The sequence below is a fragment of the Bos indicus genome, chromosome 29 (genome assembly GCF_029378745.1).
Source record: "Bos indicus isolate NIAB-ARS_2022 breed Sahiwal x Tharparkar chromosome 29, NIAB-ARS_B.indTharparkar_mat_pri_1.0, whole genome shotgun sequence".
In the NCBI taxonomy this organism is placed as follows: Eukaryota; Metazoa; Chordata; class Mammalia; order Artiodactyla; family Bovidae; genus Bos; species Bos indicus.
Window position 1 is genome coordinate 40,226,654 of NC_091788.1, and position 22,859 is coordinate 40,249,512.

Consider the following 22,859-nt stretch of genomic DNA (forward strand, 5'->3'; position numbering starts at 1 on the left):
TCACAGGCAGATTCTTTACCAGCTGAGCCACAGGGGAAGCCCAAGAACACTGGAGCGGGTAGCCTATCGCTTCTCCAGGGGATCTTCCCAACCCAGGAATCAAACCAGGGTCTCCTGCATCGCAGGTGGATTCTTTACCAACTGAGCTATCAGGGAAGCCCTGCTGTGGCTTGTCGTCAAGACTGTTTATCTAATAAACCAAAAATGCCACTAAGCCGGTGCACCACAAGTATTGAGCCTGTGCTCTAGAGCCCGGGACCTACAACTAATGAGCCCAAGTGCCACAACTACTGAAGCCCGTGCACCCCAGAGCCCGTGCTCCGCAACAAGAGAAGCCACCTCAACGAGAAGCCCACACACCACAACTGGAGAGCAGTCCCTGCTCGCCTCAACTAGAAAAAAGCCTATGTGGTAATGAAGACCCAGGCAGCCAATAATAAACAAATAAAATTATTTTTTCAAAGTATCAAAGTAAGTACGCGATGGGCTAGATTCTAGGCCTTTCTTCGAGGCTCACGGGGCACAGACCCCAATCAAAGGCTCTGAGAACTCCTACTGCAAAGTGATCTGTTTCACTTGACTCAGCCCAGCTTGATCCCAGCTCCTCTCTTGCTGATGAACCTATCATAGTCTCTCCTCGCACACGGCGCCTGCTTCTGCTGTGCTGAAGGCCATCTGCTGGAGACACTGGCCTGAGGGCTTGAGCCCCACCTCCCTGCTGAAGGGAACTGACTTTGGGGTGCTCAGAACAAAATGGCTTTGGGCGCTCTTGTCATATCATTCCCCAATTTGTAATTTACCACATAAATGCAAAATATTGGAATCAACGAAGGGGTGGGGTGAACTCTCCCAGTCAATGCCCCAGGTCTCCCCAGTGTCATTTATACCCATTCTAGACTATTTTCCAGAGCTGCACAATCTTCTTCTTTTTTTTAATTTTATACAAGCCTTTCATGAAACCTAATCTATTCCTTTTTTTTTTTTTTTTCCTTTAGCAGTGCCAGGTCTTAGTTACAGCACCAGGATCTTCGATCTTTGTTGCAGGGTCTTTAGTTATGGAATGCAGGACTTTCAGTTGAGGCATGTGGGATCTAGTTCCCTGACCAGGGATCGAACCCAGACCCCTTGCATTGGAAGGGCAGAGTCTTAGCCACTGGACCACCAGGGATGTCCCAATCTTTTTAAAACATAAATTTGATCACATTCCTCCCTTGCTTCAACCATTTCATCAATGCTCTGCAATTGCATTTGGAATAAGACAATAAATCTCTGGCGTGGTTTCCAAGCCCTGCAGGCTCTGGTACCCCTGGACTTTCCCTGTCTCACTCTGATCCCTCATACCCTCCCTAGCTCCCACCACCCTAGCCTTTGCCCACTGCCTACACAAGTTCTCCCCACTTCAGGCCTTTATACAGACCCACTGTTCCCTCCTAGCATCCTGCAGGTATCAGCTTACACGTCACTTCCCGGAAAAGCCCTTCCTGGCCACCCTATCACAGGGTGGCCCTCCTTCACGTCATGGCACTTGGCACAGCTGGTGATGATGTCTTGGTAGGAGTACTTGTTTCAAATCCACCAAGGCAGAGACTGTGATCAAATATTTAACCACTGAAGCACCAGCAGCCAGAGCAGGGCCGGGCACACTGGACGTGCTTAATAAAAATTTACTGACTGAGTGATGAATTTGAGATAATGTTTTAAAAGGAAATAACCAGGATAAGATGAGAGAGTGGATCCAATTTGAGAGAGGCTATGGTCAAGACCACAGACGGGTCCACCCCCACTCCCACTGACAGTCTGTCCTGGTCATATTTGGTCCTGGGACAAACAGGTGTATTCTCAGGTTTCTGGGGATGAATTTCACCGTGTCCTGGCTCTTTGCTGTGTTTGTGTTTCTGCTATTTCCTGAGCTCCTCCCATGCCCCAGGCAGTATTCTAGGCTCCAGGGATACAGCCAGGTGTCCCCAGACCCTTCCTGTTCTCCTGTTCCTGGCCCCAACCTCCCCGCTTCTTCCGCTGTGTTCTCCCTACTCAGCCCAGCAGCTGCAGCTCAGCCACTCCTTCCCAGCCCCTCTTCCGCTCCCTCACCCTGGGACTCCTGGATCCAGACAGAGTCTAAAAAGGCTCCCCATTAGATCATCCATACTAGAAAACCCTGAGCTAATTTGTCTGATCTGACACTTCCCTCCATGAGATAAGATGGATTCACATTCCATTTCTATGGTCTCAGGCCTCTTTCCCATCCATCTTTCCCCACTTCCTGAGAGCCTTGGGGGTCTAAGCTCAGCTCAATCCATCCTTCCCACTCATACTTGTCCAGGAGTGTTTTGATGGTTTTTTCTTTTTGCTGCACCATGTGTCTTGCTGGATCTTAGGACCCCGACAGGGGTTCGATCAAACCCAGGCCCACGGCAGTGAAAGCGCCAAGTCCTAACCACTGGACCTCCAGGGAATTCCCCAGGAGTGTTATTTTCATCTCACAGGTCTCTGCTCTGATCTTCCCAGACTCAGATACCTGCACACCACTGGTGGGAGCATCATTGGTACAACCCCTAAGGAGTGCCATTTGGCACTATCCATCAAAATCAGACAGGCATATACCTTTTGGCCCAACAACTTCACTTCTGGGAATTCATCTTACAGACAGACTTGCACACGTGCAAAATGATGTAAGGCCAGGGTTATTCTTTGTAGCATCTTTTGTAAAAGCAAGATTTGAACCGACCCAAAGTCCACCCCCAGGAGATGGTTAAAAGTCTGCTGTGTGCTGCTGTGAGCTGCTGTGCAGCTGTAAAAAGCAAAGGATTGAAGATGCAAGCTAGGGATGGGATGGAAAGATCTCAAGAAGAGATCGTTAGGTGAGAAGAACACACACAAGCTGAACAACAGGTGATAACGGAGCCTAGACAATTCTATCTTTGGATTATAAAGAGCATAAGATTTGCTTGCACGTATTTAAACAGAGAAATGGTGCCCAAGAACCAGAAACCACAAAAGGGGTGGCATGGGAGGGGGTGTCTAGGTGGATATGGTGAGGGGAGATGCCTCACTATTCTCCAGGGAAGAATACTGGATTGGGTTGCCATGCCCTCCTCCAGGGGATCTTCCTGACCCAGGGATGCAACCTGGGTCTCCCACATTGCAGGCAGATTCTTTACCATCTGAGCCACCAAGGAAGCCCCGCATACAATTTTACAGATCTTTATTTCTAATGATGTGGGTTACTCCACATTGAAAATAAGTTAATGAAAGGTACTTTTAAACCTCAGAGAATTTGTTCCAATTTGAAACCTACCATGGCTTGTCCTCAAGTGTGTTTATCTAATAAACTCCAAAAGCAAGTCTCTTGAACCATGTCTGATCATTTGGCCCTTCAGGAATTCCCTGGATCCAGTAAAACTGACCCAGGGGGAACAGGCTCCAGCCCCCCCTCCCTGTCCTCTACCGCTTCTCAGAACCTGACAGATGGACTCCTAGGAGAGAGAGTGCAGGGTGAACTCACCCAAGAACAAGTACTCCCCACCCCCGCTTGCTGGAGCGCAGGCTGCTGAGAACTCAGACCAGTTCATCTGTTGGCGAAAAGCACTCTGTGCCAGGGACTTCTCTGGTGGTCCAGTGGTTAGAACTCTGCACTTTCACTGAAATGGACCAGTTTGATCTTTGCTCGGGAGACTAAGATCCCAAGCCAAGTGGTGTGACCAAAAAAAAAAAAAGCACTCTGTGCCTATTTGGGATCTTGAAAGTGGTTTTCCTGATGCCAGCCCTGGACAAGGGGCATCATACTGGGCTCACTGCCGGCAGAGCATGCTCTTACCAAGTCCCCCCAAGACCTCCCAACATGTCTCAATTGGCACTGCCTGCCCACAAGGGGTGGGGAGAGCATGAGCCTCCCACCCCGGGGGTCCTGAGAAGGGACTGTGGTGACCACAGTGTGGGCGGTAAGAGCCCTGGCCCAGCTGGGGGATAGGTGGAGTGCTCTGCCGACAGCTCCTGCACTTCCTCCTTCCCTTCCCCTCACCAGGCCTTCTTAGGCCCGGAGCAAGCAGACAGGAGGCAGGCATGGTCCTCGGGTAGGGACAGCTGGACTTACTGGGGAGCAGACAGTCCAAGAGCAAGAGAGGGACAAGAGTGACATCCTCAGGGCTTCGGGGGACAATTCTGAAACGTGTGCCACATGACCTCCCAGAGGGTCCACAGAAGGACAGGGTGCCATTGGCCCACAGCAGTGACCACTCTTTAACAAAAACTGACTGGCTGTCTTCCCTTCTCTCCCCGCCCCCCTCATCCCCACCATGCTCCCTGGGATCACTTCCAGGGCGGTGACTCTCACCCAGTCTCTCTCTCTGGGTCTGCTCTCACAGAGCTCAAACTAAGACAAGGGGATCACAGCACCCTTGCATAAACTGCAGCCATCAACTGCCTCTCTGCAACTCCAACGGAAGAAGTCAACAAAAAGCCACGCAAAGGAAAAAAGCCCAGACTGGGAGTCAGAAGCCTGGGCCCTCCTCCCAGCTCAGCCTTCCTAATCTGTGCAACCTTAGGACACTCTCCTGACCTCTCTGGGCCTCTGTGGTCTCAGCTGTAAGTAGGGGATGGGGGAGTCTCAAATAAGCATGTTTTTATACTTAGACCAACTTGGAGGAAGTGTTCACAGCTGTCCTCCCACTTCCCCATCCCTCAGCTTTTTTTTTTTTTTTTTAATGTTCAAATACCATTTATTATACTTGAGTGTTCTGGACAGGGAAGACTAGTACTAAAACTTGAATCGCATCCTTTGTTGAATACAGGGATAATGATGAGAAAACTGGCACTGACTTTGAGCCTCTACCATGTTGACAGCTGGCTTGTCTGAGGAGGGGCAGCCAGTGTTCCACACTCTCATCCTGAAATTAGATCCCAGGCAGCACTGTGAAGCTCGGCAGGCCGCACAAGGTCACCACCACAAAGCACAGAGACCAGTGGAGTCTGTGTCACATGCAACCATCTCAACTCCAGGAGGAAGCACTGTCATAATCCCATTATACAGATGAGGGAACGAAGACCTCAGGTCCCATGGCGTGTCAGAGTGTAGGGCTCAAACCTGGGTTTCATAGTACCCCAGACCTCATTACACCACACATTTTGGGTCTCACTGCACTTGATGGTCTCTAAGTCCTTTGCATCTCTAAAGTCTTTGGTTTTCAGGCTCCTAATTCCAAATTCATTATTCCTGCCACCCTGCTTGGATTAGGACGCCTCCTTACACTAACATAGAGCTTCCCTGGCGGCGCAAAGGTTAAAGCACCTGCCTGCAATGTGGGGGACCTGGGTTCGATCCCTGGGTTCGGAAGATGTCCTGGAGAAGGAAATGGCAACCCATTCCAGTATTCTTGCCTGGGAAATCCCATGGACAGAGGAGCCTGGTAGGCACCAGTCCATGGGGTCGCTAAGAGTTGGACATGACTGAGCGACTTTACTTTCACTTTTCACTTTCATGCATTGGAGAAGGAAATGGCAACCCACTCGTGTTCTTGCCTGGAGAATCCCAGGGACGGGGGAGCCTAGTGGGCTGCCGTCTATGGGGTCGAACAGAGTCGGACACGACTGAAGTGACTTAGCAGCAGCAGCAGCACTTGATGGTCTCTAAGCCCCTTGCATCTCTAAAGTCTTTGGTTTGCAGGCTCCTAATTCCAAATTCATTATTCCTGCCACCCTGCTTGGATTAGGACCCCTCCTTACACTAACATAGGGCCTCCCTGGTGGCACAGAAGTTAAAGTATCTGCCTGCAATGCGGGGCACCTGGGTTCGATCCCTGGGTTGGGAAGGTCCCCTGGAGAAGGAAATGGCAACCCATTCCAGTATTCTTGCCTGGAAAATCCCATGGACAGAGGAGCCTGGTGGGCTACAGTCCATGGGGTAGCAAAGAGTCAGACACGACTGAGCAACTTCACTGAACACTAACGTGAGGGCTTCCCTGGTAGCTCAGACAGTAAAGAATCCACCTGCAATACAGGAGACACAGGTTCAATTCCTGGGTAGGGAAGACCCCCTGGAGAAGGAAATTACTCCCTTCTCCAGCATTCTTGCCTGGGAAATCCCATAGACAGAGGAGCCTGGCAGGCTACAGTCCATGGGGTCACAAGAGTTGGACACAACATAGCGACTAAACAACTACACCAACATCTGGGCTAGATACCCCCAGATGGCCTTTGCAGTCAATAACCACCGGGGATCCCCCTCCAGGGATACATGGTGAACAGCAGGGCAGAGAAGAGCCAAGGGGAGGGTGGCCTGGGCCAGGACAAGCGGGGTCCGTGCACCAGGGGCTGCAGGTGATTATGCAGCCTTCTTGGGTTTCAGGGGTAGCAGGTTGGTGACTTGGTGACACCGTAGTTCTCTGTCTTCCACCCCCATCTCTTGTCTCCCCATCAATGACAGCACCGTCCTCTGTCATGGAAACTGGGCTGCGCCACCCAGATGCCCCCTTCAGGACGGACACATTTACTCCCCAAGTCAGAAAGAAGGTTGTTGGGTGGCAGCTCTGGGCCGCCAGACCTCACAGGGAACTGCCCTGGCTGACGCCCCTTTCCGGGAGCAGCTCAGATAGAATTACTGGCCAACATGGAAGCACGAAGCCCTGTCCCGTTGCTCCAACGCAGGACAACTCTGAGGGCCATCTCAGCCTCAGAGCTCCACAGAGGGTTGGCTGAGACCTTGGCACTGCCCAGCCCACCCCCTCAGCCTCCTGCTTCCCTCCCTCATACCCAGAGATATTAAAGCTGAGCACGGACCCTAAGACTCCACTGGCCTCCTACTCCATCTCAGAGGCTCCCTCCCAGGGAACCCACCCTGCAAAGCCCTCTCCATCTGTCCTTCCCCTCCTCACTTTAGAAGTCCCCCAGAATCAAAGGTCACCAGGTGCTCACCTAAGACCCCTCCCAATCCAGCCCCAGGCCCATGCAGGTTTTCCTCCCAAGCTGGGGGCTGAGGTGGGTGCTAGTTCATCCCCCGTGGGCTTGACAGTGATGAGGCAGTGACTTCTCCCTTTCCAAAGGCGAGAAGTGAATGAGCAGGGCAGCCTGCAGGAGACCAGACAGATTTTAATCAGGAAACCCCAGGTGAAGACATGTGGCGGCTGGTAGCACAATCCCAGTGGAATCCCAGCCCCTTCGGACCTTCCTCCTCCTCCAGGGCAGGGACTCAGCTGCCCCAACCTTTCTCAAAAGACAGGCGGGCTGTGGTCCAGGAAGGATGCTGTCCATGGAGAACACATTGCTGGATTCTCACAACACATCCCAAATGCTTCCTGGGAACAAGGCTACATCAGGCCCTGAGGATTTTCCAGCCCCACCAGGAGTCCTGCAGGATCAGCAGCCTCATTGGTCCCCAGAGCGGCCCTGCAAGCTCCCAGGGCCCCCGGCAGAGTCTTCTCTGTCCCACATGCCCTGGGCATGACCCTGAAATGGAGGCCTGCTTACACCGTGGACTCCTCCTCCTGTGAGGTCCCCAGGGTGGGCTGCCGGGGGCCGGGGCTGGCTGTGGCCACGAGGGCTGCAGAGAGTCTGGAGGTGGCTGGAGAGGACCTGCGAGGCCTGAGGACAGTGACGGGAGTCTCTGAGGCACTGGGGCCTGTTGTGGAAAGGGCTGAGGCTCCACGCGGGATGGCGGCAGGCAGAGAAGGCCTTCTGGACGCTGAGTGGGCCCCGGAGGCGGAGGACGGGAGCGCTGGAGTCAAAGGAGGTGGTCCGGGAGCCATGGGAGAGGCTGGAGGTAGAGAGGAGGCTCCTGGAGGGATCGGAGGCCCCAATGAGGGCTGAGGAGGCTGGGAGGCCCTGGGCCCTCCTGGCCTCGAAGACGGTGAGGGTGAGGCCTGGGCTCCTGAGGGGCTCATGGGTAAAGTCTGGGGGTTAGACAGGTTCATTCTCAGAAGGAGCTGGAGGAGCTGGAGTGCTGGCCTCTGAGGGGCCACCTCTGGGGGCCCTGGGCAGGAGCTGCAGTTGATGGGGGCCTCGGGGTCTCCACGGGGGCTCCGGGCTGCTTTGCTGAGCTCCACGTCTCCACGAGGGGAGAGTGCCCGGCTCTCTTCCAGGGACTCTAGAGAGAGGGGCGGGGGCGAGAAGATGCACAGTGGTTCTCCCTGAGGCAGGTCTGGCATGAGCTGCCCCGGGACGATGCCTGTTATGTGTCCTCCGAGGGTCCTCGCACAGCTGGGGGCTCAGGGGGAGGGGGACTTGCCAGTTCCTGTCTCCAGAAAGGGAAGACCCAAGAGGAACCATGAACAGAGAGATGCAGTGCACCAAAGGCATTGGCCGTATGACCTTGTGTAAGGCTCTTAACTCCCTGAACCTCCATTTCCTCATCTGTAAAATGGGCTTCATAATAATAGTGATGACCATAGAAGCCATGCAGTGAAGACTGAATGAAATGGAGCCTTAGAGGGCTCGCCTAAACCCGAATGTAAACTATGGGCTTCAGGTGACAAATGTGTGTCAGAGTGGGTTCATCAGTTGTAGCAAGGGCACCATCTGGTGGGGGATGTTGACCATGGTGGGTGCGGTGGCACTGTGCCTGGGGGAGGGCAGGAGGTAGGTACATGGGAAGCTTTCTGTAACCTTCTGCTTGATTTTGCTCTGAATCTAAAAATACTCTAAAAAAAAATTCTACTGAAAAATAATCGTTTTTTAAGTCTCAACCTGGAGTCCAGCGCATCATAAGGACTTAATCCATAGTGGAAGGAAAAAAAAATACTGGAAAAAGGTATGATCAAGGGAGGAGACAGAGGCTGGCAAACACATTAAAAATTGGGACGATTAAATTTTAAAAATCATCGAGAGATAACTTTTAACAACTGTGAATCAAAAAAAAAAAAAAACAATTGTGAATCACCATGTTGTACACCTGAAATTTGTACATCAACTATGACGTATTGGCCGCTCAGTCATGTCCAACTCTTTGCGACCCCATGGACTATAGCCCACCAGGCTCCTCTGTCCATGGGATTCTTCAGGCAAAATATAGGAGTGGGAAGTCATTCCTTTCTCCAGGGGATCTCCCTGACAGGGATCGAATCTGGATTTCCTGTACTGCAGGGCAGATTCTTTACCATCTGAGCCACCAGGGAAGCCCTAATCAACTATACCTCAATTAAATAAATACATATATACATATACACACATATATATATAAACCATCAGAAGGACAATCATACAACTCTACCAAAAACCACTGAGTTGTGTACTTTGAGTGTGTTACCTGTATGGTGTGTGTATTATATCTCAAGTAAGCTGTGTTTTTTTTTTTAATTATCAAAAGGAAACAATGAATACCTTGTATTTCAATAAAAAGCAGTTTCTCCTTAAAAATACATCTCATTAGGAAGAGGTGACTGCAGCTGAGGCAGGTGAAGGAAAAGGAGGTGGGTGGGCTCTGCATCTCGCCTCTTTGGGCCTGATTCCCCATCAGGGGGCTACAGAGCAGAATGGGGCTGAGAAGGGAGTGAGGAATCAGAGACCTGGCCCTGAGTCTGAGGACACCATCACCTAGAGCAGGGCCTTAAAGACAGAAACTTGGGAATTCCCTGGCAATCCAGTGATTGGGACTTGGCAATTTTGCTGCAGGGGGCCAAGGTTTGATCCCTGGTTGGAGAACTGAAACCCTACAGGCTGGGTAAAGAAAGAAAGTAAAGTAAAGAAAGTGAAGTCGCTCAGTCGTGTCCGACTCTTTGCAACAGGCTCCTCCATCCATGGGATTTTCCAGGCAAGAATAGTGGAGTGGGTTGCCATTTCCTTCTCCAGGGGATCTTCCCAACCCAGGGATGGAACCCAGGTCTCCTGCATTGCAGGCAAACTCCTTACTGTCTGAGCTACCAAGGAAGTCCTGGTGGCATGGCCAAAAAAAATAAATAAACAATAAATAATTTTTTTTTAAAAAGACAGAAACTTAACTTCTCTGAGTCTCCACCTCCCTATCTACAAAATAGAGATAATAAGAGAACCCATACATGAACTTTGCTGACAAAGGCCCATATAGTCAAAGCTATGGTTTTTCCAGTAGTCATGTATGGATGTCAGAGTTGGACCATAAAGAAGGTTGAGCACCAAAGAACTGAACTGTGGTGCTGGAGAAAACTCTTGAGCGTCCCTTGGACAGCAAGGAGATCAAACCAATCAATCCTAAAGGAAATCCAACCCTCAATATTCATTGGAAGTACTGATGCTGAATACTCCAATACTTTGGCCACCTGATGCAAAGAGCAAACTCATAGGAAAAGATCCTGATGCTGGGAAATATAGAAGGGAGGAGGACAAGGGGACGACAGAGGATGAGATGGTTGGATGGCATCACTGACTCAATGGACATGAGTATGAGCAAACTCTGGGAGACAGTGAAGGACAGGGAACCCTGGTGTGCAGAGTCGGACACGACAGTGACTGAACAACTAAATGCATGAAACATTCTTGGGGCATTTAAATGAAATGATACACATAAAATCCTCCATACACTGCCTGGCACTTTAGCTAATGGTTAATCTCTAGAAATTGGGGGAATAATAGCCATCAGCTTGCAGAGGGGTTTGTGCTGGTTAAAGTTGAATCTGCAATCACTCAACAGTTCCCAACTTAATGACTGTACAGGATGAGAATGTTTCCTGACACCAGCTGCTCATCCACAGATCTGAAGAGCTGCTCTAAATACAGAATGTCCTCTTCAAAAGGTCAAAGGAGTTAAAGAGGTCTTTTATACAAGAGGAAATTCGGGCCACAAATCTGTGGAAAAATTCACTGTCCTCCTGGAAGTTTAAAAAAGTGCAAAATAGCCACATGTGAGGTACTCTACGGACATGCTAAATTGGAAAAATTAAATTCAAAACACACAGTGTACAGTTGGTGGGTAAATGGGGAACCAGTTACAGCTCTTTCTGTAAGCTTCCTCTTTCTCCAGAACCCCATCTGGTAACATGCTGTCATGCTGTGGGAATCACCAAACAACTCCTGACACCCTGTGACACAATTACTCCACCTATTAACCACAGGGTCTGAACACAACTCACGAAATTTGGGAAAAAATAGTGTCTGACCAAAGATGTTTCACAGTAGGTCCATTGTGGGTAGAAAAAGAAGAAGAAGAAGAAAACCATCGAAATGTCAACCAAAGCCGCAAAGGGCAAGCAAACCACAACATTCGGGAGCTTTTTAAATGGCCAACTGCAGGCTACGTGAATTCTCTGGAACTGTGTGGTGGCTCCTAGTGGTAAAGAACTCGTCTGTCAATGCAGGAGACATAAGAGATGTGAGTTCAATCCCTGGAAAAGGACAATCCTCTGAAGGAAGGCATGGCAACCCAGCCAGTATTCTTGCCTGGAGAATCCCATGGACAGAGGAGCCTGGCGGGCTACAGTTCATAGAGTCGAAAAGAAGCAACTTAGCATACACACAGGCACGTGGTACAGTAGGATGTCCATGTCTCATTTATACTTCTGCAAAAAGATCTACATGGATGAACACTCATGACATAGAGTTCATAATAATGTCCAGGAGTTAATGCAGCAGAGTAGCTAAAAGCATTGACTCTGGGCTCAAATCCCAGCTCTACTGCCAACCAGCTGTGTGACCCTGAGCACCTCATTTCATCTCTCTGTGCCTCAGTTTCCTCACCTGGAAAATGGGGATGCTAAGAGTGCCGATGGGCCTTCCCAGGTGGCTGGTGGTAAAAAACCCATCTCCCAGTGCCGGAGATGAAAGAAACATGGGTTCGATCTCTGGGTCAGGAAGAAGCCCTGGAGGAGGGCATGGCAACCCACCCAGTATTACCTGGAGAATCCCATGGACAGAGGAGCCTAGAGGGCTACAATCCATAGGGCTGCAAAGAGTTGGATACAACTGAAGTGACTTAGCACACATAAGAGTACCTATCACAAAGACTTGCTGTGAACAGGGGATGAAACAACACATATGAAAACAAACAGGTGGCCAGCATGTACAGGAAAAGATAATCAACATAACTAATCACTGGGGAAATGCAAATCAAAACCACAATGAGACGCCACTTCACACCTGTTAGAATGGCTATTGTCACAAAGACAAGAGATAAGAAGCATTGGTGAGGATGTGGAGAAAAGGGAACCCTCATGCACTGTTGGTGGGAATGTAAACTGGTACAGAAACTGGTATAGCCATTGCATTAAACAGTATGGAGGTTCCTCAAAAACCTAAAACTAGAACTACCATACGATCCAGCAATCTTACACCCAGGTATGCGTGCGTGCTCAGTCGCTCAGTCATGTCTAACTCTTTTCAACCCTGTAGACTGCAGCCCGCCAGGCTCCTCTGTCCATGGGGATTTTCCAGGCATGAATACTGGAGTGGGTTGCCATGCCCTTCTCCAGGAGATCTTCCCAACCCAGGGATCGAACCCAAATCTCCTGCATTGCCAGTGCATTCTTTACCTGCTAAGCTACCAGTGAAGCCTATGCCTGGGTATATATCCAAAGAAAATGAAAACTGTAATTCAAAAAGATATATGCACCTCCGGATTCATTCCAGTATTATTTCAATAGCCAAGACACGGGAACAACCTAAGTATCCATCAATAGATAAAGATGGATAAGTATGTGGTATGTGCAGATATATAGCAGCTCAGTTCAGTTGCTCAGTTGTGTCCAACTCTGCAACCCCATGGACTGCAGCACACCAGGCTTCCCTGTCCTTCACCATCTCCTGAGTTTGCTGAAACTCATGTCCACCAAGTTGGTGACGTCATCCAACCATCTCATTCTGTCATCCCCTTCTCCTCCTGCCATATATATATACATATATATATATATATACACACACTTATGTTAATATATATAATGGAATATTACTCAACAACAGAAAAGAATGAAATCTTACTATTTGCAACAATGTGGATGGATCTAGAAAGTATAATGCTAAATGAATATATCAGAGAAAGATAAATATCATATAATTTCCCTTATATATGGAATCATTTTTAAAAAGCTGAACTCACTAATACAGAGAACAGATCGGTGGTTGACAGAGATGGGAGGTGAGGGATGGTCACAACGGGTGAAGGGGATCAGAAGGTGCAAATTTTCAGTTATGAAATAAATAAGTCATGGTGATGTACTGTACAATATAACTATAGTTAAAAATCCTGTATTGAAATATTGTATTTCAAAGTTGCTAAGAGATTAGACTTTAGAAGTTCTCATCACAAGAAAAACATTGTAACTGCATATAGGGAGACATTCACTAGACTTCCTCTGGTGATCTTTTCACAAAATACAAAATATCAAATCATTATGCCACACACCTGAAACAAAAATATCAGGTGTTGTGTCAATTATACATCAACTAAAAAAATATATATGATGTTCCCTGATAAATAAAGGGTACTCAATACATATTAGCAATTATTCTTCTGCAAAATTGATTCAGTTCCTAAATTCTAACTTTTAGAGAAAGGATTTAGAAAACAGAGGAAAAAAAAGAAAAAGCACAAAGAAAAAAAAATAGAAAGCAGGGGAAGAGACTCAGAAAGGAGGAAATGAAGAAAAGGGAACAGTAAACAGACTCGTCTGATGGCATGGCACAGTGGAGAATAAAGAGCACCGACGCAGGTCAGCACACGGGTCAGCGAGCCCAGGCGTGAGCCCGGGCGCACCACGAGCCAGCTGTGTGACCTCAGGTGGGCCACATTTCCTCTCTGAGCCTGGGTTTGTCACATCCAGCCCAGTATAAGTTCTGTGTTTCTGAGAAGAGCAGAGTGGAAAAAAGATGGTGATGAGACTCCAGGTCACAGAGGCCCGCCTACCTGGACAGGAGGAGCAGCAGTCCCTGCGGGGCATGGTGCGGTCCGAGCAAGCCTGCTGGCAGGACACCTTCTCGCAGGTAACCTCTCCCAGCTGGGGAAACAGAAGGAGACGGGTGAGAAGCCCAGAGCATCTCACCTGCCCAGAGCAGCACCCTCGAGGAATTCTTACACCAGCAGCTGGACCCACAGAAAGATCTCGGGCAGAAGCTGCAGGGTCTGGTCCTCACCTGAACAACAGGTGAAGCCGGACCCGGTGGGGAAACCTTAAGGAAACTACGCAGGCAGAGGATACTGTCAAACCCAAAGGTATTCCCACAGGTAATTAAAGCTGCATAACAGCGGGTGGAAGATGGGTGTACACTGGCTAAGAAGCTCCAGGTTTGGCAAAGGGACTAAAGGCTAGAAGCAGCCCCTGGCCAGGCAGCTCCGGGGTCCCCAGGACCAGCTCACCTGGCATACGCACTGGGTACAGGGCTCATCGTCCAAGGTGAACACTTGGCCGTTCCCCACCTTCCTCCCCTCGTAGTTGCAGTCTGTAGGGGGCAGCAGAGACAGGGGCTGTGAGAGCCAAGGCCCACCCGGCAGTCCTGGAAGAGGGGCAGCTGGTCCCACTCACCTTGGCACACTGGACAGCACTCCCCATCAGGGTGGAAAGGGTAGGAGCAGGTGATGGGGCAGTCCACGGGCGAGCAGGCCACGGAGCCCAGCTGCAGGACACAGAAAACTCGCAAGGCCCTTCATTCTGGGGGCTGAAGGGACACTCGGGAATGACAGACCACACAGCTGTTGAGTGCCCATGGGAGCCACCAAGGTCAGGCTAGGGGTCCATGGTGAGGGGACAGACCAAGTAGGAGCCTGTCCTCCTGCTAGAACGCAAGCCCCCCGGGGCCAAGGGCCTGGCCTTGCCCTGAGAGCTCATCTGTCAACAGGTACCTGTTGAACAAGTCATGAACCACCCAGGGAAGCTGAGCACTCAGAACTTAGGAAGGACTTTCCTGGTGGCTCAGCGGATAAAATCTGCCTGCCAATGCAGGGTGCACGGGCTCGATCCCTAATCCTGGAAGAATCCACACGGCTTGGAGCAACTAAGCTCGTGCACGGCAACTGCTGAGCCCATGTGCTGCAACTGCTGAAGTCTGTGTACCTAGAGCCTGTGCCCTGCAACAAGAGAAGCCACCGCACTGAGAAGTCCACGTGCTGCAACAAGAGTAGCCCCTGCTCGCCGCAACTAGAGAAAGCCCACGGGCAGCAGCAAAGACCCAGCGCAACCAAAGATTAATTAATTAATTAATTAATTTTTTTAATTTAGGAGAAAGGACCCAGAAGTCAAAGCTCCCCAACGTAAACGGCTATGAATGAACAGGGTCACCCAGAGGCCAGGGATGTTCACCCCAAGTGTCTCAATCTTTTTTCAGCAGACCACCATCAACAAAGAAGCCTCGTCAGCATGAAACATATCCAGCATGACAAGCAATAAGGGCTTATTTTTCCATTTTCCAAATACCAAATGAAACTCCTGTCATTTAGACTGAGCTATGGCCTAGGTGATATGGCTTAAGGTAAACATGTGCTTTCTGAAAGAGATTCAGGTTGCTAGGATCAATTCCTGGCACCTCACTTGACTACTTATGGAGTCTTGAGCAAATGACTGTCTCCCTGTGCCAGGTTTTCTCACCCAGCAGCTGGGGACGGCAGTGCTGCCCACCTCATAGGCTTCCCTGGGGATTAACTGAGGTTGTGTTGAGCTCAGGGACGGGCTGAGAAACGTGAGTATATTAAAGATTCCATGCAGAGTCCTGGGCTTTCATTCCTCACCTTCACTCTCACGGAGAACCTTGGGCCACACTTTATACCTTAAGGCCCCCGCCCAGACCCTCCCTGGTCACCCAGAAGCAGAGGAGGTTTGCTGGGCAGGGATAAAAGTATTTCTCTGGCCTTGGGTGAAGATTCATCCCAGGCAGGGCTGGAGGGAGCCGCCTTTCACCAAGACCCGGAAGCAACCGTTCTCTTCGAAGTCTCTGGATGTTTGCCTCCAGAGTTCAAGAGCTGGTGGCAGTTCCTGGGGAGCTTCTACAGACGGGGACCAGGTCAGGGTGGTCATACCAGGCAGATGCAGCTCAGGCACGGGTCCAGCACGGACGGGAAGGTCTGGTTGTTGTAGAAGATTCTGCCTGTGTAGGTGCAGCCTGCCAGAGAGAGCACGTGGTGAGGGCTGGCCGGGGGGCAGGGGAAGGGGTGCGGGGAGGGGGTGCGGTGTCCAGCCTTCACCAGGGCCAAAGTCCAAGGCCTATCCAGGCAGCAAAGGTCAGGCCAACGGGCTCTGCAGGCACTTGCCCAGGGGACGGGGGAAGGAACAGAACACACTCCTGGATCGGTTGCTGACTTTTTTCTCACTGGATTCAGCAAAGGGATCATAGTGTCTTCACTTCAGGGTTCTCACCTGGGCAAGGGGGCCGTTCCTCCTACCCCTCACCAGGCAGGATCAGGATGAAGGACTCGGAGACTCAACCAACCTGTGTGCCACAGCCACCCTGTCTGCTTCTCTGCACTCAGCCAAACCTCAAACCCCACCCTCCAGGAGGGTCCCCCACAGCTCCCCTCTCTGCTTCCCGAAGCCTGCAGAGGCCCGCCTGAGGGTGGCCACCTTGATGATATTTATCCCATGTTAGTCACTCAGTCATGTCCGACTCTTTGTGACCCCATGGGCTGTAGCCCACCAGGCTCCTCTGTCCATGGGATTCTCCAGGCAAGAACACCGGAGTGGGTTGCCATGCCCTTCTCCAGGGGATCTTCCCAACCCAGGAATTGAGCCTGGGTCTCCTGAACTGCAGGCAGATTCTTTACCATCTGAACCACTAGGGAAGCCCCTTTATCCCACAAAAGTAAGTATAAAAAAGCAGGTGATGGGACAGTAGAGAAACCTTTTATAAGAAAAATTATATAGGAAATTCCCTGGCAGTTCAGTGGCTAGGACGCTGTGTTTTCACTATCAAGGGTACAGGTTCAATCACTGGTTGAAGATTTCACAAGCTGTGTGGCACAGTTAAAAAAAAAAAAGAAAAATATGTAATATATATCTATGATATGCTATGTATCTACGACATGATAGATATATAGATGTATGTTATAGATACATTATAGAGATAGAGATACATAGATACTGATGTTATATCATGAAGAGAGACTGGAAAGACAAAACATAAAGTTAAAAGTGGTAATGGTTGCTTTTTAATTTTTTCCTTTGCTGTCTGTATTTTCTAAATGTTCTATAACAAAATGTTACTTGTGAAATGATGGAAAAGGTGAAAATTACTATTAAAATATAAAAGATCGCTTTAATTTCCTCTCCCTGTTCTCCAACTGTCTCACAGGGATGTTCGTTTATCACCCCACCTAGGCTGCAAGCTCTGCACATTTTCATATCTGCTTCCAGCACCCAGATGGAGCTTCCTTTGGGCAAACCGTTTTCCGTCCCTGAGCCCCAGTTTCCTCATCTCTAAAATGGGGTTGCCCCATGGATATGTTGCAAGGACAAGCAGAGATGAAGCAGGGGTGGTGCTCTGCACAGAGAAGCCTGGTGCAGGGTGAGCCCGGATGTGGGAACCGGGGGTTCTATGCTGCCCCACCCCCCACCCCAAGACAGAACATTACCTGCCGAACAGTCTGGGCAGCACTGTCCGGGGATTCGAATCGGGTGAGGGCAGGAGTCCACACAGTCTGTCCTCTTGCAGCTCACTGAGCCATCTGCCTGGAGGAAGGAATAACTTCACCAAGACCCCACTTGCCACACCAGTACCCACCTCCCCACCCTACTCCACCCTGCCAGTCCCCCAAAAGAAAGGGCAGTGCTGCGAATTGGCCAGGACCTGGCCTAAGGGGCATCACAATGCAGCTAGGAGGTATCAGGGTTCCCCCAAAGAGAACCAGCTACTTGGGAGAGGGGGCTTGAGCCTTCCAGAAAGCCTTCCCATACCCCAGAGGGGGAAGGTCAGAGCTGGGGTTCTGGTCTCCTCAGCTTCCCGTCCCTTCCCCCAACAGCCAAGGCTGTGCCACGACCCCATCCAAATTCTTCTGTCAGCATTTCCCTGAAACCCTGGCTCACCCCAAACCTACGGAGTACAATAAAATCCTATTTTTATAGAAAGCTATTCCACCGGAAATGTCTTTCAGAAGATGAAAGCGCCGTACACAGTTTCTTTTCTTTCAAAAGAGGCTGAAGTTTTGTGTGATTTTCTTGTAATATGAGTGCCCTAGATCAGTCCTGAAGGAGAAAAAAGGCAGCGGAGGTAACTTTCCTCCCCACTCTAATTCCAACGAAGCGTTTCCAAGTTTTTTAAGAGTCTAAGGCCTTTTAACAAATGGCGCATCAAGAGGATGTGAAGGCCGTGGTTCTCACAAGCTGGTGTACACCCAAGTCACCCAGGGATTAAAATGCAGATGCTGAGTCCAAGGCCTGGGCAGCCAGAACCAAGGTTCTACCAGGCCCCCCAGCGATGCTGATGACACAGTCAGTGTGTACATGCGTGCTGAGTCGCTTCAGTCGTGTCCAACTCTTTGTAACCCTATAGACTGTAGCCCGCCAGGCTCCTCTGTCCATGGGATTCTCCAGGCAAGAATACTGGAGTGGGTTGCCATTCCCTCCTCCAGGGGATCTTCCCAGCCTAGGAATCGAACCAGCGTCTTTTATGTCTCCTGCATTGGCAGGCAAGTTCTTTACCACGAGCATCACCTGGGAAGCCCACAGCCAGTGCAGGGACCTCATTTTTAAAAAATAAAATTCAAAGGGACTAAAAATTCTTTCAAAGTAGAGAGGAAACTGGGGACTTCCCTGGAGGTCCTGTGGTTAAGACTTGTCACTTCCACTGCAGGGGGGCATGGGTTTGATCCCTGGTCAGGAACTAAGATCCCAGATGCCAGATGGCGCAGACAAAAAAATTTTTTTAAATATTTTTTAAAGTAGAAAGGAAAGCCAACCTGTACTCAAACAGGAGCTAAAACAATTGTGCTGGTAAATAGCTGTGTTTGCATTTCTGTTGATCTGACTCTCAAACTCACACACCCTCACCTTATCCATTTCTGAAGAGGTGAGGTCATAGGATTGATGTTAATGAAGGAAGCATCACAGTTGCACAGAAAAGGCCTGAACTACTGGGCCTCGGGCTGCCTGGCTCCCTTTGTTAATCCTGTCCATGAAAAACCTGTTCCCACGAATCCTAGTTCTGACCCCTTAGGCCAGCGGGTCCCCTCACACGCACCATGGGTCACTTTCCACTCTTACGACAGACAGACTGCCAAGCTCTGCCGTCCTGAAAATCTACGGAGGACAAAATAACCTGGATCCCAGCTCTTCTACAAAAACAGCTGACAGCATGGAAGGGAGATGGGGATGGGGCCTGACGTGGCCCCCTTCTGTAGAGGCAGCTGTGCTGGCCGGGGCGGGGAGGCGGGGAAAGCAGCTGAAGGCGCGCAGGTTGTCATTCACCTGGCAGATGCATAACTCACAGGGATCACCGGGAGACCAGATCTGTCCAACCGGAAACTCAACCCCGTTGTCATCAAGAGAGCAGCCTGGCGGGGGACAGCGGGGGAGAAAGCACAAGTGGGCAGAAGTGCCAAGGAGTGGCCTTGATGCCCGAGGGACCCACAGCACCACCCGGTGAGGACAGACAGATGCCTCTGCTCACTCGCACTGTGTCCATGCAGCCACCTGCCCCAGCAGCTGCCGCCTGGCTCCCCGTGTTAGTCAATTTCTTCCCTCCCAGCATGCACCTGGTATACACGGGCACACACACACAAAGGTACACGTCCATACATATCCATGAACACACCCATTCACACACAGAGACACACTCATATGGGTACAACAGACACACGACACAAACACACAGTCGGAAAAATGGTACAGATGAACCGATTTCCAGGTCAGGCATGGAGAGCGGACATGTGGACCCAGGGTGTGAGGGGAGGGTGGGACAAGCTGGGAGAGTGGCACTGACATATATGTATGTCTACACTGCCGCGTGCAAAACAGGTAATCAGGGGGACCTTCTGCATGCTCAGGGAGCTCAGCTCGGTGCTCTATGATGTCCTAGAGGGGTGGAATGGGGGGTGGGGTGGGAGGGAGGTCCAAGAGGGAAAGGGATATATGTATACATATAGCTGATTGACTTAATCGTACAGCAGAAAGTAACACAACATTGTAAAGCAATTATACTCAATAAAACACACCGATAGCCCTCACAGACAACTTGTACACAAACTCACACACAGATGCTACTCATATACAAACTTAAAACACACAAACATACACACTCACAGACACACACACACACATGCTTACAGAGTACACATACACACACACAAGTCTCAGCGGGTGAAGCTCAGCCTCCTCCCCCTCCGCTTCCAGGCCTGGTGCTGGGTGCGGCCTGGGATGCAGGCTGGGTGGCCCTTACCTGTCATGGGCACGGGTTCCCTGCAGGCATAGCAGCACTGCCCGGGGCCCAGCCACCACTCCTCTCGGGGGCAGTCCAGTTCCGGACATGGAGTGAAGGAACATTCTACCTCCCCGTTCTGGAAGAGAACCAAAGGCACGAACCAGGGAGGGGCAAGAGAAGGCAAGCAGGCTGCCATCTCCTCCCCTGAAGGTGACAGATCTCCAGGGGGCAAGAGGGGAAGGAAGGGTGAGTCCTTCCCTGGAGGCTGGGGGTCAGGCTGGGAGAGGGTCTCTGGAACATGCCGACTGTGTGGCTGCAGGGTCCCAGGCTGCCCTAGCTGCAGCCTCCAGCACCTCTTCCCCTCGCTTCTCCAACAGCTTTCTGCTCCAACCCCAAACCCACTCTCACCTGCAGCCACAGAACCTTCTCGTGCACCAATCTGATTGTACCCCTCCATCACTTAAAACCCGACAGCTCTGCAAAGTCCAAACCCTCTGCCTGGCAGGCAAAGCCTTTCTTGACTGAGTCTGAAGCAGAGGCTGTCACCCCCACATACAGACCCTGTCGGTCCCCTAGGCACTGCCCTTGGCCGATGCTAACAGCGTCCTCCGGGTTCCTTCCCCCTACACTCCCTAGGAAGCAAGGGACTATGTACAACCACCTGATGCTGGGGGTGTAAGAGCCCAGCTCCATGGCCTCTGGACACACCCACCTCCTTGGTGTCCTCCCACTCCAGAGGTCCCCATGGGATCAGCCCGAGACCCTGTCTCCACGTGGCCCCTTCACCCGCCTGACCTGCTTCCCTGGCCAGTTCCTCCTGAGAGCACCACCACCAGAAAACCACTTACACAAGAGGCCCACCCCAGGCCCTGCTTCTTGGAACCCAGCCTAAACAGGATCCCTGCCTCGGCTGCATCTCCAGTCCCTCTTGCCATCTGGCCTCCAGCCAGAATGAACACCACCAGGCCTCAGACTATGCCATACTCTCTCCCGCCTCCAGCCTTCTGCTCACACTGTGCCCTCTGCCAGGCACACCACTGCCCGCCTAGCTGTGGGCCTCCTGATGAAGCGACCCGAGGCCGCCCTGTGCTCGGCTGTGGCCCCAGGACTCAGGACTGTCCCAGGTGCACAGTAGGTGCTCTATAATAACAACGCTGAAGGACCACCTTCAAGGAGACTGCGGGAAGGCCTTGGGGAATGCTAAGTCCCTTTAGTCTCTTTCCTGCCTCGGTTTCCCTTTTGCTGTTCAGTGTCTCCTCTTCTCCCAGTCAAGGGCTCCTGGGAAAGCTCTGTGCCCCTGCCCGTCACCCACCAACTCAGCCCCCTACCTGGCAGACACAGGTGGTACACTCATCACCACCCCCACTGAACACGGCCCCGTCTGCATACCACCGGCCGTGGAAATAGCATCTCACTGTGGAGGAAAAAGGAAAAGACAGCTCAAGGTCTTTGGACAGCTAAAGAAACAGGTAAGAGGGTCTCTGGGAAGAAAATGCACCCCCACAATACTCCACGGCATGCCCAAACCCAAGAGCCCAACCACTGCTACCCTCAACTATTAATAAAATTAGATCGGTGCTTAAAAACTGGTGGAGAATGAAGCATACACAAAATAAGGTCCCTAACCAAGAAGACAGTGAAGCCCTGAATAACTAAACAGTAAGTGGGACTTCCCTGGCAGTCCAGCGGTTGAGACTTCATCTTCCAACGCAGGGAGTGCAGGTTCAATGCCTGGCTGTGGAACTAAGATTCCACATGCCTCATGCCAAGAAACCAAAACCATAAAACAGATACAATACTGTAACAAATTCAATAAAGACTTTAAAAATGATCCACATTTTTTTTTTAATCTAAAAGAGTAAGAGAAAAGAAGAAATGAAAAACGAGGGCCCCAGACACCTGCAGCCAGGTCTGGGAATGCCATCATTCCCTGGATAGGGTTGGGAAGGATTCAGTAAGAACCTCTTATCTGAACATCCCTCACCCCTGTTGGTAAAAAAAACCACCTTAAAAACTGGCCAAGGCTCCACCTGGGTTCAGTCAGAGAGCACTGGGTTCAAATCCTAGCTTCTCAACTCGCTAGGGGCAAAATACTTAAGCTCTCCTAAGCCTCAGTTTTCTCATCTGTAGAATGGGGTTAACAGTTCCTACCTCAAAGGGAGCATATTGCCTATTCAAAAAATGTTTTAACTAAAAATAATATAACATTCAAAAGTTAAGAGGAAAAGCAGTATTTAATAAGAACACTAGCTCTGAAGTCAGGTAAACTTGAGAGCAAGCTCTGCTTCTTTACTAACTGGCATGTGCCTTTGGGCAGTGATGACCTCTCTGAGCCTCAGTTTCCTCATCCATAAAATGGAGCTATGAATAGTACTCCCTCAGGGCTGCACCACAGGGATTAATGAGATCAAGGGCTGGCAAGCACCCCACACAGCAGCAGCCCAGAGCCAGCAGTGACAGCCATGACGTCATCTCAGGAAAGAGAAGCACATTTTAACAAAGAACCGACTCAGGAGTGGGGCAAGGGAGACCCCCTCCCAGTGTCGGGACAGAACCATGCCAAGGGTGGACCCAAACCCCTTCCTGTCGGGGTTGAACACACCACCCTGTCTGGGGGCAGGCCGGGCTCT

General features: G+C 50.6%; 1 protein-coding gene across 8 annotated transcripts in view; it reads right to left on the reverse strand.

The window, feature by feature from the left end:
- VWCE (von Willebrand factor C and EGF domains) overlaps window positions 1–22,859 on the reverse strand; it is a 73,901-nt gene that overhangs the window by 35,934 nt on the left and 15,108 nt on the right. For 4 of the 8 annotated variants that reach the window (XM_019954605.2, XM_019954607.2, XM_070782596.1 and 1 more), the window contains 9 exons: window positions 21,558–21,643; window positions 20,248–20,365; window positions 19,278–19,363; window positions 17,447–17,543; window positions 15,899–15,981; window positions 14,412–14,502; window positions 14,246–14,328; window positions 13,796–13,886; window positions 7,061–8,074 (listed from right to left, as the gene is read on the reverse strand). In XM_019954605.2, coding sequence (XP_019810164.2) covers window positions 7,455–8,074; window positions 13,796–13,886; window positions 14,246–14,328; window positions 14,412–14,502; window positions 15,899–15,981; window positions 17,447–17,543; window positions 19,278–19,363; window positions 20,248–20,365; window positions 21,558–21,643 — 1,355 coding nt within the window. In that variant the 3' untranslated portion in view covers window positions 7,061–7,454. Of the gene's footprint in view, window positions 1–7,060; window positions 8,075–13,795; window positions 13,887–14,245; window positions 14,329–14,411; window positions 14,503–15,898; window positions 15,982–17,446; window positions 17,544–19,277; window positions 19,364–20,247; window positions 20,366–21,557; window positions 21,644–22,859 lie in introns of those variants that run through there. The other 4 variants (XR_011564873.1, XM_070782598.1, XM_070782597.1 and 1 more) reach the window with 3 other exon arrangements.